The 18,199-nt window shown below is 45.7% G+C and overlaps 1 protein-coding gene across 1 annotated transcript in view; it reads left to right on the top strand.

The window, feature by feature from the left end:
• Positions 1 to 16,424, top strand: part of SLC18A2 (solute carrier family 18 member A2) — a 31,427-nt gene extending 15,003 nt beyond the window's left edge. Inside the window, exons 10-16 of the mRNA XM_006183469.3 lie at positions 897 to 992; positions 8,437 to 8,515; positions 8,703 to 8,754; positions 9,422 to 9,485; positions 11,552 to 11,671; positions 11,814 to 11,947; positions 15,887 to 16,424. Of these exons, the coding sequence (XP_006183531.1) occupies positions 897 to 992; positions 8,437 to 8,515; positions 8,703 to 8,754; positions 9,422 to 9,485; positions 11,552 to 11,671; positions 11,814 to 11,947; positions 15,887 to 15,991 (650 nt within the window). The 3' untranslated portion in view covers positions 15,992 to 16,424. The remainder of the gene's footprint in view (positions 1 to 896; positions 993 to 8,436; positions 8,516 to 8,702; positions 8,755 to 9,421; positions 9,486 to 11,551; positions 11,672 to 11,813; positions 11,948 to 15,886) is intronic.
• The last annotated feature ends 1,775 nt before the right edge of the window (positions 16,425 to 18,199 follow it).

The following is an 18,199-nucleotide window of genomic DNA, read 5'->3' as shown; positions in this document are numbered from 1 at the left end:
CACAGGGGAGATGGGAACAACTCTGGTTGTTTGGCCCTGTAATTAATGTCAAAAAGACACATACAGAATCTAAGAAAACACGGAACAGGTGGATGAGGGGAGTCCAACCATTTCAGCATCGTTTTTGTGTTCTGTCTTTAAATGATTACGAAGAGTGAAAAAAGTTTTCTCCGTAATGTGAGCACCTTAATCACGATCGCACAATGTTCTTTGAAGCAAGATTCTAGCAAATTAAAGGTTCCACGGTGCACAGCACAGGATGCTCTCAAAACGATGGGGGCAGTAGTTTCATGTGTTTTCTTCCCCAGATGGTCCTGCATTTGCAGAGGCTTCTGGTTAACACAGTGATAATGGATATTTGCATGGATACCCTGTAGGTATAGTTGATTAAAAAAAAAAAACCCCTCAGCAGCATATTTGCACTGAATGCACTGGATTATCAGGTAACCAAGGGCCTCATTAGAAATAACCTGTGTTCGTTGCACAGTGAAACAGGTGTAGGAGCCTCAGTTTACCTGAGTCTGTGTGTGGCCTGGAAGTGGCCTGAGCTGCTAGGTAGCCTCAGGCAAGTTACTTTAATAAATTGGAACTCCCTTTTTTCATTAATAAATTGGGATGGTTAAGCCTAATGATCTCTAAGCCTCCATCCAGTTCCAAACTTTATGATTCTGGGATTATTCTGGTTGTTTTAAGTAATAATAATAATTTAAAACACAGCCCTCCCTATTAACCACCTTGAGCTGTTACTTATCTCTTTCTTCCAAAAGTAGGAGAAGTTTTGGGTATCTGAGCTGACTGTTCTGGCTTTGGGCACAAGGGATGTAACTGTGTTTGGAAATGGTAGGGGACACTCGAGACCCAAAACAGAAGCACACTAACCCCCTTCTCCCTTAAAGGGTCCATCTGCTTTGCAAACATGGGGATCGCCATGCTGGAGCCGGCCCTGCCCATCTGGATGATGGAGACCATGTGTTCCCACAAGTGGCAACTGGGTAAGACTTGGGGCGGGTGCTTCTGATTCTAGGACTTTTGTCTCCAGGGCGGGTCTCATATGGTAGCCTCTCTGAGCTGCCGTGATTGTTTCTGTTTAACACTTAATGGGGCCGGTGCTTAGGTTAGCAGTGAGCTTTGGGGTTTATTTCGGCTTCAGTTTTGTGTCATCCATGATTAGTATAAAGGTGTCAGACTTGGGCAGAGATGAGAGAGGAAAAATACATTCAGCATCTCCCCATGTTTCTGAACTGGACTAGTTATATTAAATGTATGTAGACAGCAATAAGATTTAAGTGAAAGGGAATAACAACAGACTTAGTTTTTAATTGTTAATAGTTCTGTGTGTCTTTTTCCAGATGGTTCTGCATTTATCAACCATGTGTGTGAAATGTTTGAAAACCTAACCCAGGTGGAATCTTAACCATTTTCATCACTGCGTGACCTCTTGTTTTTCCATGTTTCTGGGTCACAATAGGTAGATTTAATTTTCACAATTAATTTTTAATTTTTATCCAAGTTGCACATGTACATAATTTTAAAGTTAAATAGCACTATAAAAACCATGATGAAAAAGCAGCAGTCTCTGTCCCATGCCTCCTCATCTCCAAATCTCTTCTTTATGTTTGATCACCTTCAACTCTTTTAGTTGTTTCTTCTGCTAATTTCCTTTATGTCTCTAAATAATATGTGTACACTCCTATTTTTTGATTTTCCAAAACATTTCAGAACATTTAAAAATGCTACGAGTGAGATTCAGCAGCCTTCCCCTTCAAGTCATTGTCATTTCAGCTCAAGCTCAGGATGGCCTTTCTTCTGCTAAGGTTATTTTTTCACCCTCGTTTCTCTCCAGTAAATTTCTGATCTGTTTTTTACATTAAAATCTTGAATTTACATGGAATTCATTTTGCTATAAGGTGTGTGGCAGGGATCTGGCGTTACTGTTCTGTTTTCTGTCCAGCCCTACAGCCGGGAGTCCTAGGAGTCTCTCTGAATTTCCCCCACGTCCTTCATGCTCGAAATGACCGTGTGTTCTTGGGTCTGTTTCTGGATTTTGCTCTTCTGTTCAGTTTGTCTGCTTGTCTCCCTGTGTCAGTACCCTCCTATTTAATTACTGTAGTTTCAGAATATTGCTTAATATTTGGAAGGCTAGTCCCTGCAGACACACATTTCTTTAAGAATTTATCAGTTGTCCTTCCTAGAGATTTATTTTCTTTTCATAGTTCTTTCAACTTACATACTGATATCTTCAGATGGAGACTCTCAGTTCTGAAGAAGCTGACATTTTTAGTGCCCCCGGCCTTCCTCAGCGGAACTTAAACTTTCCCTCTGCAGAGGCATGTTGGCTCTGCCTCCTGTTTGGGCTGGTCCCTGTTCCTCCTGCCTCACTCCAGTCGGCCTCATCTGGGCACTAGTCCTTTTGGGTTCTGCATTGAACTTCTGTGTTCTTTCATCAAAAAAAAAAAAAAAATTCCTTCATGAAAAAGCCCCAAATGCTGAGAAGTTGGGCTGAATAGGGAGGGACTGCTGGTGAGTGGGAGGTTTCTTTTTGGGATGATGAAAGTGTTCCGGAATTAAATACTGGTGATGGTGGCACAGCCCTGGGAATATATGAAACACCGGTGAACCGTACACTTTAGAAGGGTGAATTTTATGGTATGTGGATCAGGCCGCAAAACAAGACCAAAACCAAGCCTCCAACAACAAGAGTCATTCAGTGAAGGAGGAAAGATTCTGGGAGCTAAACTAAGGCTAGTTCTTAGGCAGAAATTTAGCTCTGAACTTCCTGGCCACAGAGACAGCAGAAGAAACCCAGAGGCTCTCAAAGGTCCTAAGGAGAGCCCACCGCTCTGCAGGAGAGACGGACTTCTGTCACGTCTTGTCACTGATACTGGTGGATTACACCGTGGGAGCTGTTTCTCTGGGGTTTCTCTCCCTCTGGTGCCGGCGGTGACTGGGGCCTCTCAGTGTCTCGGGAGGCACCCCGGGTGGGTGGTACGTGGCTGCGAGTGGCGCTCCGTGCTGGCTTTGCACGTGCTCCTGGGCAGGGATGCTTTTCTGCTTTCTCCACTTAACCTACTTATCACCCTAATTGAACGGCCTGGCCATGTGCAGGGCTCATCAGCGGCTGTGCCCTCTTCCTCTCCAGACACAGCCTGAGGCTTTCCTTATAAAGTCTTCCACGTCAGGCAGAGACCCGGGGCCATCCGGGTCAGATAGCAGGTCGCAGGCGGCCCAGATTGCATCAGGAGGTCCTCTCGTGGGGCTTATCACCATGGCCAGATGTTCCTCAACCCCGTACCTTCCCCCCAATGAGATGGCTCCTTCCTTGCCTCAGAGATAGACTTGCGTTTCCTCCAGAGAATCAAATTTGTGTCCGTTTGCAGAGTCATCTCCAGGGTGAGGGAACCTGTGGGCCTTGGCAGCTCTTGGCCCACCTCTCCGAGCCCCTCAGGCCCCTCCGAGCCTTGGTGAGAAGGCTCGAGGAGGGGACCTGTCTGCGAGGCAAGGACGCAGGCCTGGAGGCCCGGGCTGCCAGCCCCTCCCTGTTCAGGGTCTCACGTGAACTCTCTTCCGTCCAGTGTGAAAAGGGAGAGACCGTTCTACCTTTTGCTTCCCTGATTATTTCTGGAGAAAGACCGTAAGATGTGAAGTCAGAGCAAAACAATCTTTGAGCTGCGTGGGTGACACTGTTATTGAACAGTGTGGGTTTGGCCATAATTTTTAGGGAGGTGAGGACACATCCCACCCCTATTCCAGGGGGCTCCCCGAGAGCCCATCCCTGTCTTCTTGCACTGCCCTTGGGTGTGCCCCGGGTTTGGGTTGGTGGAGGGAGAATCATCATGGCACCCATCTCTTTTGTTTTTTTAAACTGAAGTGTAGTCAGTTTGCAGTGTTGTGTCAGTTTCCGGTGTACAGCATCATGTTTCAGTCATCCATATACATCCTTATATTCCTTTTCGTATTCTTTTTCATTATAGATTACTGCAAGATATTGAATATAGTTCCTCGTGCTGTACACACACAATCTATTTTATACATAGTAGTTAGTATCTGCAAATCTCGAATTCCATCATGGCATCGCTTTACCTCAAGTCCTGGGTCAGGTGACCTGTCCCTGACACCCTGAGGGTTAGGGAATCAAAGTTCATGGTCATGATGAGGCCTATGACGCTAAAAGGCAAGCTTAGAGCAGACTTCAGACAACAGGGCCACCAGATTCTTTCTTCTGGCCCTTTAATGAGGCATGGGGATGTGGTGTGGGATGGAGGGAAGGACACTGACCTGCTGGCGGGGGACCCTTCCTGCTCCCATCCAGCTGTGACTTGTGCACGTCCTGCGTCAGCCTGGCTGGGTAGCAAAGACAAGGAGATTGCCAACATCCTGTCGTCCTGGGATGTGAGGACTTCAGCCTCCTGAGCCCCCACCCCAAGGAGTGGACCATTGCCCCATTCTGGTTCCCAGCCAAGCCACTGGGGACACAGGGATGGGCAGATGATCCCTCTTGGTGAACTCCTATAAGCAGACGTAAGCGAGGAGGCGCCCGCATGCTGGGAAGGAGGGTGGCGGCCCAGAGAAGAGCAGGCTCGCACACGTGGCCCCGGTGCAGCCCGGCCCCATCAACACTTCTCACAGGGCTGGGAAAAAGCCTAGAAAGTAGTCTTGTTTGCATTTGGTGATACAAACGTAGGAGGGATAAAGATGTTCAATTAGTCACAGATTCAAAGATCTTGACAGGCAGAAATTCCTCTGGTGAGAGGGTGACGTCCTGCCCTGGGGTGGAAAATGCCCCGTGAAGGCGAGGTGGGGGCGCCTGGAGGAAGCCCAGGTCTGTGCACTACGAGCCCGGGGAGATGCCCATGCTGGACAGTGAAGGAGCCCTGCAGATTCATTCAGCCTTTGTTTCCTTCCTCACATGCTAGTGGTCCCATGCTGTGGACCCATCGTGGGTTGGGGCAGTTCTGGGAACCAGGTTTCAAGGTAGAGAAGTAACTTGAACTTGGACAGTGGGGCCACTGGGGAAAAGCCCAGAGCCTGGGCCGTGTTTCACCGGCAAAGCCGAGTCATGGGTGGGATGCGTCCTCCAACTCTGGTGGCTGGGTTAGAGGTGGGGGTTGAAAACAGCTTCTCTTGCCTCCAGAATGCGAACCGGGGCCGGTGGGTGGAGGTGAAGGAAAAGCTTAGGGCTTGGTGTTAGGATGCCCGCCCTGCAGTAGGAGGCACCCCTGAAAGGGCTGTCTGGAAGAGTCGGGGGCTCCTGGCCCCAGGTCTCGGAGCAGAGCTAGATGGCCACCTCTTGGGACAGCAGATGGGCTCCTACGCGAGGCACCCTGAGGCTTCTTTGAGTTCCGGGAGGCTGGTTCTGCGGATTGTCAGGAGGTGGCTGAGGTCCTGGCAGAGGATGCCGAGGCTTGTCAGAATAGGACTCGGGAAATCGGAGCCCAAGGTCCAAAGGGTGCATGGCCCTGTCCCCGGCTTGGAAGTTGAGAAAGGAGAGCTGTGGGTTCCAGACCATGTCGCTGCCTGTTACCCCCAAGGGGCAGGCTGTGGTGGGGGGGACGACAGGTGAAGTGGTCCCTGCCCTCAGGCGCTGACTACAATTTGCGGAAGGTCAGGAGAGCAGGCCAGGGTGAGCAGTGGATAAGGAGGGGTTTGCATGAGTGACGGGGCACAGGGATCAGATTGGGAGGAGGGCTGGTGCCAAGGCCCTTGTTGTGCACGTTTCCATGTGATCCTCAAAGCCTCCCTGTGAGGTGTGAGCGGCAGGAGCTGTTGCTGTCTCTCAGGCTCTAAGGGGTTAAAGTGACCCACCCAAGCCTTGGCTGGTCAGTTTCCAGCTGAAATGAACACCTTGTTTCATGCCTCCTAGTCCCATGCTTTTTGCTTGAGAATCAGGAAGTTGGTGTTTGCTGTCTGAGAGTACACTGACCCTTGAACAGCTCTGGGGTTAGTGACGCTGACCCTCTACAGTGGAAAATCTGCAAAAATTTATGGTCGGCCCTTGATATCCACTGTTCCTCTGTAGCTGCAGTTTCCTCATCTGTGCATTCAACTGACCACGGAGCGTGTACTGAAAATATCCACATACAAGTCGACCTGCGCAGTTCAAGCCCATGTTATTCAACGGCCAACTGTATTTGCAGTCCATGGAAAATAACATATGATGGCTCCCAGGTCACACGTGTGAGCTCAGCTCTCCGCTCGGTTCTGGGGGACATAGCTGATCCAGGGCTTTCCCTGAGCTTGTCTGCATCCCTGCTTTGAAGTTTTGGCTTCAGAGATTCTTTCCATGGTTCGCTCCTGCAGTCAGGATTCTCCAGCAAGCCATTCCGGCCAGGTTCTCTGCCAGCCACTTCCTTCATTGTGTGGTTACATAGGGTGTCTGTGGGCCAGATTCAGCCCATAGGTAGGGTTTGATCGGCTGGTACTGTGTTGGCCTGCATGAGGTTTATGTCTTTAAAAGACTAATTGCCAACATGTAAAAAGCAAGAGATTTCATGTAAGAATCCAGACTTCCAACTTCTCTAGAAAAACCAGACCTTCCCATCTGGGACCACACTCCTCCAGGGCAGTAATTGTCTGGGCAGGATGGCAGCTGCCTCCTTAGATGGAGTCGGGGCCCCTCCCCTCCGTTTTCCTTTTGTTTCTCTGACCCTGAGGCTGAATGTCGCTGGCTCTTCATCAGGGTACCCGCTACCTGTGCTGTTGCTTTTCTGATACTTTTCTTGCTTCGTTCATTTATGCCTCCCTGATACCCATCCGGTGACAAAAGCCCTCATGATTTCTTACGTCTCCAGACTAACTTAGTTCTTCTCTGCTCCGCCCCTCCAGGGTCAGGCTTAAATGCCAGCTGCTTTGAGAGCTGTGCCAGCCGCAGATTCTTGTTCCCAGAGCGCTGCCTTGTACCTGTGTGCGTCCCTAGTGCAGCCACGTTGTGGTTCACATCATCTGGCTCCTCCTTTGAAGGGGCTCTTGTGGTGACCAGAGCCACGCTGTGGTCATTGTCTTTGCTGCAGTCTGGCCCTGAGCTGGACACGTGTTGTTGGTAACGTGTGCCATGTCCAATCACACCCAGCAATGATGTGGCCGCCTTATGTTGCTAAGGGTGAGGGAAACAGTTTCCTGGAGCATGAAACTAGGTTGCACTTTATTGTTACTTTCCAGATTATCAAGTCTAGGAAGATTTGCTTTTGTATTTAGCTCCTGCAAGCAATCACTGTGAAGTCCCTTCTGTGCTGGAAGGCTCAGCCTTTCTGGAGATTTGATGGCTTGCATTAGTGCCTTCAGAGGGGCAGTGGAAGCTCGCATGTCCTTGGAGAGGCAGGATCACACCTGCCACTTGTGTGCTGGTGAGCTGCCTGGTTGAGGACCCCGGGCCCTGTGCATTTTGAGTGCATATCTAATTCATGCAGTCGTATGATTGAGAACAAAGGAACTTTTACCATGTGGGCAAAGCTTAGCAGCAAATCTGGTATTTCTGGATTTCAAGAAAAAATACTAAAAATTATTAAAAGTTGGAAAAGCCATCTTTCAAGAAGAGATTTTCCTATTGTCCCAATACTGGATGGGGACCAGATGGAGCTGTTGTGGACAAGTTCTCTGGCTGCCACACCTGAGCTGGCTTGAGTAGCTTTTCTGTTCAAGGCAGAGGGTACTTTCAAGACGACCACTGGCACCGGCAGCTGGAAACCAGTCTTGGCTTGGGGCTGGCAAGGTTCCTCCCCTAGGAGAGCATTAAACCTTGGACGTGAAACTGTCAATCACATAGGACCTGGGCACAAAAAATGAACATTTATTTACTTATTTATTTTTCTGGCACGGAAAGATGTTCATAAAGCTAATTGAAAAAAGCAGGATGGAGAACTGTAGATACAATCCCATATATTTTTTGGGGAAAAACCCCATGAAAATTCTGTGGACACCCATTTATTTAAGTACATATAAACTTAAAGGGGCAAGTAACCGTGGTGGTTATCTGAGTGATGGGGTGTGGGATAATTTTAACTTTTTTTAATTTGTGCTTAACTGTGCCCCAATTTTGTCAATGCCTGTGTCTTCTATCAGAGAAGGAAGGACAGGGGAGGGGACAGAAGGAGATGCCACCACTGCTTGTCACCTGGGTGGGATGGCAGCTGACAGCTCCACAGGTAGGGCCTGTCGGTGTCCCGGGAAAAGCTCGCCACCCGGCAGAGGAGGAGGCGAGATGAAGCAATGATAGAGGACTGGATTTCATTTCTGGAGTGTCTCAGCAGCTTCGTGCGGACGGATGAGCCGTGTGGGGTCCAGACTGGCTCCGTCAGCCACCGGATATTAGCTGCTTGGGTGCAGGCCCCGGGGCTTCATTTCATCTGCTCTGATCCCCGTTGTGGTGTCTAAGCGTTATTAGGTTTTCTCACACTTGACTGATAGCAGTCCTGATAAGGTGTCCTTTTCATAAATTTACAGGCGTTGCTTTCTTGCCAGCTAGTGTCTCTTATCTCATCGGAACCAATGTTTTTGGGATCCTTGCACACAAAATGGGGAGGTAAGGTGAAATGAAACAATACTCACCCTGTTATAATAAGTAGTTCTTCAAAAAAAATTCTGAATGTTTCTACCTTAGCTGTTACAAGTAATTGTTTTGATTTCCAGTAAAGCTTGGACCAGGGTGGGGGTGGGGTGAAGTGGGGGTGGAATTGTTTATCGATGATGCCCTATTTATTTTTTGGCAGGTGGCTTTGTGCTCTTCTAGGAATGATAATTGTTGGAATCAGCATTTTATGTGTGAGTAAAAGAGGACATGTGGCAAGTGGGAATAATCTGTGAATGAAACGTTTGCTTTGGGCAAGAATCGCCAGGAGATATTTTATAGCAGTTTAAAGTCTGTTGACATTTAGTTTTATTACATCTTCCATTTTCTTCTCTCTCTTTTTTAATCATCTTAAAAACTTTGGACAGTACTCTCCAAAGGGTTTATTTTCATTGTATGGCAGTTGGAAGTTATTTAGAATGTTTTATTACCTAGTTTTTATTTCACTCTTTCTTCCACTATCATCTTAAACATTACAGTGTCTTAAACACTTCAGGGCAACTAGCCAGAAACAATAGCAAGATGTTTTTCTAGAATAAAACATCTTCTGCCAAAGGCCAGTATCTACCCCAAATGAGACCTTCTAGTTCTTTCCAAAAATGGAGTATGGACTAGGCCGAATGGTCACCTATGACTCTGAACTGTTTTTTCTTGGTGGTCACAAAACCCACTTCAGCTCTGACTGTTACAGCGTTGGAGGGTCCACTTCTGCCCAAACTCCATCCTTCTTCCTCCTTCTGTTTCCTTCAGAAGGGAACGTGCAAAACAGGCCAGAGAAAACAGGTCATTAAGATGTCTTTGCAAGATGATTTACAGCTGTGTATCATGTTGTTTTAGTATAATATTTATTTCCTCTTACAGATCCCTTTTGCAAAAAACATTTATGGACTCATAGCTCCCAACTTTGGAGTTGGTTTTGCAATTGGTAAGTCACATGCGCCTTGTGCCTTAAAACTTTGTTTTCCCTTTACTAAGAAAGAGTTCCTTTCACTCAGGCAGACTATAGTTACTCAATCTAAAATTTCTAGACACTTGGCAGGAGGTTGTGGGCAGCTTAGCTCAAGTACAACTTGTAGATCATCTACAGAAGGGTACCAGCTTCCACACAGTTGTTTATTTCCTGAAAACCAGTATTGAAAAAGCCTGATATTTACAGAAGCAAAGTGACTCTCCACTGCTGATCTTGGGCAAACAGACGAACTGCTTACTCAGAGCACATTTGTTTGGGCTCATATCTGTGCACAGACCCTCTCATATGAGGCTGGGGGACAAAAACTTCATATGTATTTTTTTTCTGAATAAGGTTTGTACAGAAAAGGTAGACTGATGTGTTGATGAACAGCTGTACCGTGGGCATTTTCACAGGCAAAGGGGACGAGTCTGTAGTAATGTGAGGAAGGTAAGTAATTTGTTAGGGAAAATCTTGTTAATAGTTTAGATAAATAGCATATGCCCATTTCTTATTTATAATATACAGATTGATCGTGATAGAAGTAAAGCTAAATCTGTCACAGGGTAAAGGCAGGAATTGAATCTTTGGTCCAGTAGAAAGAATAGAGGCTTTGCTGACTCTTCAGACCAGGTTAGGTTCTCCTAGTGTATAAATATACACGTAGTCCTATACATATATACGTACTCTTACACATACACATGCATATATTTACACAGGCATTTACACACACATATACAAATGCATGTACATACAAACACATATATAGACATACATGTGACACGTATTCATACACATACACACATTTACATATACACATACAGACATACACACACAGACACATAATATGCACACACATATAGACATACATGTGACACACGTATACATACACATACATTTACATGTACACACATATACACAATATGTGCACACATACAAATACACGTACATATACATACATGTATATAAACATACAGATACATATAGACATATGTATACATACACATACATATACACATACACATACATAACCTCTCATGGCACCTTCGTAGCATCGGTCACAATTGTCATTCATTTTTCAGCTCTTTGTTTTGTTCACCCCATGTCCCAGCACCTTGCACATTTCAGGTGATCAGCAAAAAATAGTTGAATGAAAGAAATTTCTCTTATCCTCTTGCCTCTGCTAGGTGTGTGGGTGAGGGACCTAGCATTTGCATGCCCTGCTGGGCGTGTTCACAGCTGTCATCTCATTTAGCCATTTTCATCTCCATGTTATCAGTGGGGAGACAGATGTTCAGAGAGATGAGGCGTGATGATGCTTGCCCGCCAGGAATTTGGACCCTGAACTCTGAATATGTTGTGCTCTTTCTTTCTGCTTCCTGTCCCTGACTATTCAAGAGACCAGAGATTCTAATACAGGTCTTGGTGGTGGTTTTTGGTTTTCAGCCAGCTAAATGAGCCAACCTCTATTGATTTTAGTTCCCCAAGTAGGGCCAGATGAGCCCTCACTCTCCTTCCTGTTCTGTTTCTTTCTGATTCTGCCTAGTACTTTTCAGCTGTAACTCTCCTAATCTAAGTGTGAGGCCAGGGTGTGGTTGGGGACGAGGCTGGGTGAGGCACATAGGTTCGCCCACTCTTTGAGGGCAGTGGACAAGTGGGCCAGAAAAGAGCAAATCAGGAAATCACCCGCAAGAAGCAGGCTCAGGGTCCACACAGCCCGGAGCCAGCAATGCCCTGGATCTGAAGAACGGCCAGTGAGTCACCAGAGTCCTGGGTGCCCTCCAGCAGACAGTGGAGGACAAGGTGAGATGAGGCCAAGAACAGGCAGATGGTGGTCTGGGTTCCAGTCCCAGCCTCAGGCACCTTCAGTCTCTCCTGGGTGGAAGATACGCTCTAGGGAGTTTGCCTCAAGTCTTGTGGCAGCAGTGCTGAGAGGGGAAGAATCTTGGCAGGGCTTTGAGTCTTGGATACGGTCCCTGACATTCAGCCCATTGTGGATTTCCATCAGTTTTCTGTAGCCTGTGTTCCCTGACTGTCCACAGGCATGGTGGATTCGTCGATGATGCCCATCATGGGCTACCTGGTGGACCTGCGGCACGTGTCGGTCTACGGGAGCGTGTATGCCATTGCGGATGTGGCATTCTGTATGGGATATGCGATAGGTAAGGACATTGGCTTTTCAAAACAACCTTTTTTTCTCAGTGCGTGATTGATAATGCCTGCTGAAAATTACTTAAACCTTTGCATATTTCTGCCTACAAGACATTTAGAGAGAGCTTTATCTAATTCTCTGTTTCCTGAAAGGTCCTTCCGCTGGTGGGGCTATCGCAAAGGCAATTGGATTTCCGTGGCTCATGACAATTATTGGAGTAATTGATATTCTTTTTGCTCCTCTCTGCGTTTTTCTTCGAAGTCCACCTGCCAAGGAAGAAAAAATGGTAAGAAAATTTTAGGATGCAATGACGTGTTTCTTGGTCATTTTAGCCTGGTCTTCTGGGTAACGTCTTAGGCATAGTTCTAAAATATATTTCTGCTCCTTCCTGAATAGAACTCCCCAAACATAAATGGTAGTAAGAGTTTCTCTTTAGTTTATACCACAGAGGGAAGCTGCTGCTTTTACTGTATCAAGTATCATGTTTAGACATTTAAAGAATGAAATTATTTTTGAACATAGATTAGCAGTCAGTAGAGCTCTGTCAGCCAGGTATAAACATGGGTAGTTCAGTTTAATTTTCTATGCTTCTTGAAAATCTAAAACATAACTTTTTTGCCTCCTGTGCTTATTCCTATGATCAGCCACTTTTGGGTCTGTTTGCTTTTCTCCTAATCTTTACAGCTTTCAGTAATAGTGTCTTAGTCTTCACTGCATAAGACTCTGGAGATGGTTTTAATGAACCTTATGGAAAAATTGTCATTTATGCACATAGACGTGAGCATGTTTAACCTTTAAATTCATAATTTCATGACTAGAAACATAGCTGTAGGCTAATGTGGTATTGACTATAAAGTGTTCCTCTTCTGAGCAAATTCTAACTTACCGATTCTAATTTGAATTTTGAAATGCATTAGTCATTTTACCTTTTCTGATAAATGTTCACACCTGGTGGTGGTGTGGCTGCTGTTTTTCTAAAATATCAAATGGTGGTAACACTCATCTAGTTGAAAGACGAGGGCTTAAGATTAAGAGTGAATGAGAAACAAGGCCAGCGGAGATGGTAGTTTTGTGTTGAGGAATGGATGCGAGGTTCACCTGTGATGTTCTCTTGGGAGGACGTTGGAAGTTCCTTCTGACGGTTGAACTGAAATAGGTCTTCATGTTTCAGGGTTTCTTGAACTGCCCTTTTACGCTTTTCCCCAAAGAGTGGATTTAAAGACAGACACAGAGCCCCAAGTTAGGTTATGTGCAGTCTTTGTTTTGGGCATCTTTTGCACTCATCAGTTAGTTCAATATATTTTAAAAAACCCATTCAGCACTGAGCACTAGTCTTGTACCCTTTCTTATATAGGATTTAACTTGATAATGTTGAATTACTCATGCCTCGTTTGACTCAAAGAAGCAGAGTGGCTGTGGAAACGTTCCGACGTCCGCCCCCTTCCTCCCTCTTGCGCTGATGCCTCCCCAGCTCTGAACAACCGGGGCACTTCTCTTCCAGCCTGGCTGTCTAAGCTCCCTGTCCACCTTTGTTTGACCCCAGCCCGGTACTGTGTCCAAAGCAGGGTCAGAAATTCTCTGTGCAACGGCAGAAAACAACTCTTGAGGGGGTGGGTTATAGCTCAGTGGTAGTGTGCTTCGCATGTAGGAGGTCCTGGGTTCAATCCCCAGTACCTCCAGTAAAAAATAAAAAAAATCTAATTACCTCTTGCTTCCCCACAACCCACCCCCCAACCAAAAAGACCAAAAAAAGAAAACTTTTGTTCTGTTGCCACCATATCAATCTGATTAAGGCTTAAGTGAAGATTATTACTTCCATCCCTATTTGACCAGAAAAAAAAAAATCACCTACAAATGCTTCTGTCACCCAGGAGACTGTTTTAAGACTCTTGGGAGGAAGGGAAGGTCCACACAGGCCCTAAAGCTGAGCTGTCTGTCACCCAGGGTGTCATGAGGATTGAAGGGAGGAATCCCAGTGGAGTGCCACCCCCGTGTCTGGCACATAGTAAATGCTCAATAAATTGTCCCTGGTTCCAGTGTCACCCCACTCTCGTTTCTTGCTCTGACCTAACCTGACTCGCTCGGTCAGCCCGGTGGTCCGTCTGTGGGGCAAGAGCTGCTTCCTTTTACTCCCCAGACCCCAGGCTGCCCTCCTGACGGCAGTCGAGGTGGGTGCTGTCATGTGGTCCGTTTGTGGGCAGCAGCAGGAGGGCTTATCTGGGTGTCGGAGGAAACGGATGAGGTCAGAGGATGCGGGGTGTGCTCCGGACTGGCAGGAGGCAGGCCTCAGTACATCTTCTCTTTCCCCGTTTAAACTGAGGCTCTAGTTCATTTTAAAAGAAAAGTGCCGAAGAAAGTGGAAGAGATCACCCTGAAAGGCGAGGCAACAAGAACGACAGGCGTCCAGAAAGCCGCTTTCCCTGTAAAGTGTCAAAATCCTTAATCAGCACCGAGCAGGATGAACCACTGACAACGCAAGAGAATGTGCATCTTGCTGCTGATAATGGGTGCCTGTAATCGAAGGCATCACGTCAGATGCCGTTTGACTGGCACAGTGGCAGCGTTGGAAGGTGGCAGCCAGCAGCTGCCGCTTACCGTGCGTGAGAGCAGGAAGAAACAGGCTGGAAACCAATCGCACCTAATGACGAGGGGGGCGAGGGCAAGAAGCCGCCTGCCTTGGAGGAGAAACAGCTGATTACTGCCCACTTGAGAAAATCCAATGCAGACAAGTGCTGGCATTCAGGATCAGCAGTTACCTCACGCAGGGGACGCGAGACCAAGAATAAGACATACGGACCTTAGCAAGTCATTCTCTCATTAGGAAGCATTCTGATAGAGTGGTGTTTGGACTTACACTCTGAATGGAAAGATTGAATGCTGTTTTCATGGCTCCCAGGTCATCTAATCATGAACCAGCTTCTGAGCGCTTGAGTATTTCTTCCATTTGGTTTACTGGATTTCTGCTTTTTAATTTTTTTTTTAAATAATCACTGTTAACCAATACAGGCAGAGAAAAAAGCCTGTTACTCAGGTCCCTCTGTAAGGCTAAGAAAACCAACTCTGTCATTTGAGGAAACTGTTCCTGTTGTGAGACCATTGCTTGCTTGCAGCCTCTAGCTCTCAGAATACGCGGTGAGAAAAGCCGTGTTCTGGAAGGGAGTTTTATTTTTCTCAGGTTGAGTTACTTTTGAAGATAGGTCACCTTTCTCACATCTTTCTCTTGAAGTTTCCAGCTGTTGCCCAGGAAGGTAGGTGGTTTGAGGACTACAACTTTCTTTTACTAGGTGACTCTGATGCAAAACTCACTTTTTTTTTTTTTTTTAAATTTAAGATACTTGGTAAGTAAAACTTTTCTAGCACATAGGCCTGGGGTCTTCAGTCTCGAGGCCTAGAACATTAATGCTGTAACTGTCTCACTGTCCCAGCTTCCTATCTGTGTCATTTTTACTCACTTGTTCCCACGTTTTCATCACTTTGGATAGAGATCCCGACTCTGCTGTGTGTGAGAAGAAACCCGGCTTTTGGCGGGGCCAGGGCTCAACTCTTAGTAACTGGGCTTTGCTCCGAGTTCAGAGACAACCCCTTCCTTTTTACTTTTCCTTCAGTTGAGAGTTGAACGTGCCTGTCCCCCCACTGCAGTGCGGGGAGCTCTGTGACGTTTAGTCTGGGGAAATCTAAGGCAGTGGTCTGAAATAGTGTAAGGAGAGTCTGTGATGATGGCTGGAATCAGAACTCGATCCGTGAATAGAAATGTGGAGCCAGGTGTTAGTCCAGCCTCGGGTACGTTTCTGACACAGGAGCTCGTCGCATTAAGGGGAGAGCGCGTCCTTAGTAAGAGTGCTGCTACAATGAAGGTGGTTGTGTGACTTCCCGGGTCCCCCCCACCCTAATTCCAAGATTCTAAGTATAACTCTTCCTAAACCGAACCTGCATACCCTTCTTCAGCTTAGATTCCCCCGCCCCCTCTGCTGACTCACAGCCCCTGTGGGTGTAATGAAGACAGCACGCAGGCTGCTGCTGCTGTCTCCGATTGCCCGGGGCCCTCAGAGCGCAGGACCCCGGGTCCTCCAGGCCAGGCACCTAGCAATTGCACCAGACGCCTACGTGGTTAATAGTAGGTGGTACTGTATCTAGTTTTCAAACTACTAGTCCTTAAAATCAGGTTAAAACCATTGTATCATGATGAAACAAGAAGTTAATAAATCTGCACTTTGCTCTCTTTTAGGCTATTCTCATGGATCACAACTGCCCCATTAAAACAAAAATGTACACTCAGAATAATATCCAGGCGTATCCGATAGGTGAGGATGAAGAGTCTGAAAGTGACTGAGACCCTCCAAAGTCACCCAAGTGTCTAACTGTGTGCAACAGTGTTTCCAGTGAAATGGCTCATCCAGAACTGTCTTCGTCATACCCTTCTTCCCTGGTCAAAGAGTGAACCACCAAAGGTCCTTCCTTTTCCATGGTTATGATCGATTGCCAACAGCCTTATAAAGAAAAAGCAGCTTTTCTAGGGGTTTGTATAAACAGTGTTGAAAACTTTATTTTATGTATTTGATTTTATTAAATATTATACAGTATATTTTGACGAAATATAGTGTAAATCTATAAATATTTGAATCCAATCAGATATAATTTTTTAACTTACATTCACGAACACCTGGGTAAAAAGTTATATTTTTTCTGAATATTGGTAATGAGTGTTTAAAACTAAAGCACACATTATCTCCGAGACACTTCCAACAATGAGAAGCCAGAAGAAGTCTGAAAAACAGAATCAAGTAAGACAGCATATATTATGTAGTGACACTGAATGTTGAGTTACTGAGTTCGTAATTACAGTTGACCTTGAACAACGCGGGGCTTGGGCGTGCCGACACCTGATACAACTGAAAATCTGCATACAGCTTTCCAGTTGGCCCTCCACACCCACCGCCACACATCTGTGGACTCAACCAGCCACAGAGCATGTAGTACTGCAGTCCATATTTAGCGAAAGAACTCTGTAAGTGGACTCGTGCTGTTCAAACCGTGTTTTTCAAGGGTCAACTGTACTACCAGTATACCCATGAGTTAAAAGCTAGTTATCTCAAACGTAGAGGACAAGAACTTGAGTCAGTCATCTTGAGGAGAGATCCGTGAATCTCAGCTGGCATTAGTGTTCTATGTAACCACCTACCTGGAAACAGATGGTCGTAAATTACATTGTTTACATGTCATATGGTTGGCAGCAGACATTAAAGCCGATAAGGGTAAAATAGTAAATGCTCTGAAAGCAGAGAAAAGCACCCAAACGTACAGTTATGAGTGAGAAGCTTTTCCTTTCAGATACATACTTGTCTTACCAGATGACAGAACGCCGAGGATAGCTGTCCCTTATCCTGTCAAAGCTGTTTAAGCATGATGAGATAAATCAACATCTAGATCAAGTTTTAGAAAAGAAATTTAAAAGGCTAATAGCTGTTACGAAATGAAAAAATCAGACTATAATTACCTTTGACCTGGAAGTCATCCAAGTGTTTTTTAGGGATCTATTAATTTTGAGTTGCCTGAAACTTTTTTTTAGACTTCTGAAAGTTGTTCACATCAATGTGAAAACAAATTTTAAATGAAGATGGAGGAGGAATAAAATTATATCTGAATCATGTTAGGAAAACAGGTAAAAAATTAGCAGGGTGGTTAGGACACACCCCCTTTCACAGGCAGGAAAAAACCCAAACATCTAAAAATGTGTGTTAGTGTGTCATCTAGTGCTGTGCAATGTAGCTTTTCTAAGCATGACATTGATGTGCCTTTTCGATGTAACAGCAAATACCGTGTTAGTGAACATTGTCAGTTTACATCAAGTATTGTGTGAGATATGATTGAAGATAGTGTGGACTGTCTCAAGTAATACTTGTTTGTTCCGTAGTTCTGTAATCGTAAAATTACCTGATGTCAGGTCTTCACTAAGCTAAAACTGTTCCTATTACCTTGGGAGGACTCCTCAACCTTGCCATTCTCTGAGAATGTAGCTAATACTTCCTTCCTCATTTCTTTATGAAGCTTTCTTGTGGGGCTTTGACTGATCTGAAGTCTGATTTTCAAGTGCATGTATTGGGAGCAAACAAGCTTCCTACTCATGTATTTGCACTGGGCAACTCACACAAGGCTGCTGCTTTGGAGGATGGCTCTGGAGGCACTTCTATGGCCAAAGTTAAAAGGCAGGATTGTTCTCTGCTTCCGTAGGGGAGAGCCTTAAAAAAGAATGTGTTACAAACCCATTCTTAAGAGGGTCTGTGGTTCTCCCCACTCCCAATACCATGTAACTTACTCCTCTTTTAGTTTTGCATGGGAGGCTTCAGTCTCTTCTAGAATGACTGGCAGACATGTCTGCTGGGGATGCCCAGAGATCATATAAAAGATACATGTTTTTCAGAACTGTTTTGAGAGCAAAAGATATTATATCTGAAGGGGAAAAACTGTAAGGTCTTTTATATGACTAATATTCTGGGGTTGGCAAGACTATGAAGAGGTTTTTTGTTTGTTTTTTAATGTG

This window comes from Camelus ferus, chromosome 11 (assembly GCF_009834535.1).
Source record: "Camelus ferus isolate YT-003-E chromosome 11, BCGSAC_Cfer_1.0, whole genome shotgun sequence".
Taxonomy (NCBI): domain Eukaryota; kingdom Metazoa; phylum Chordata; class Mammalia; order Artiodactyla; family Camelidae; genus Camelus; species Camelus ferus.
The sequence above is the reverse complement of the archived record's forward strand: the minus strand, read 5'-3'. Positions and strand labels throughout refer to the sequence as shown.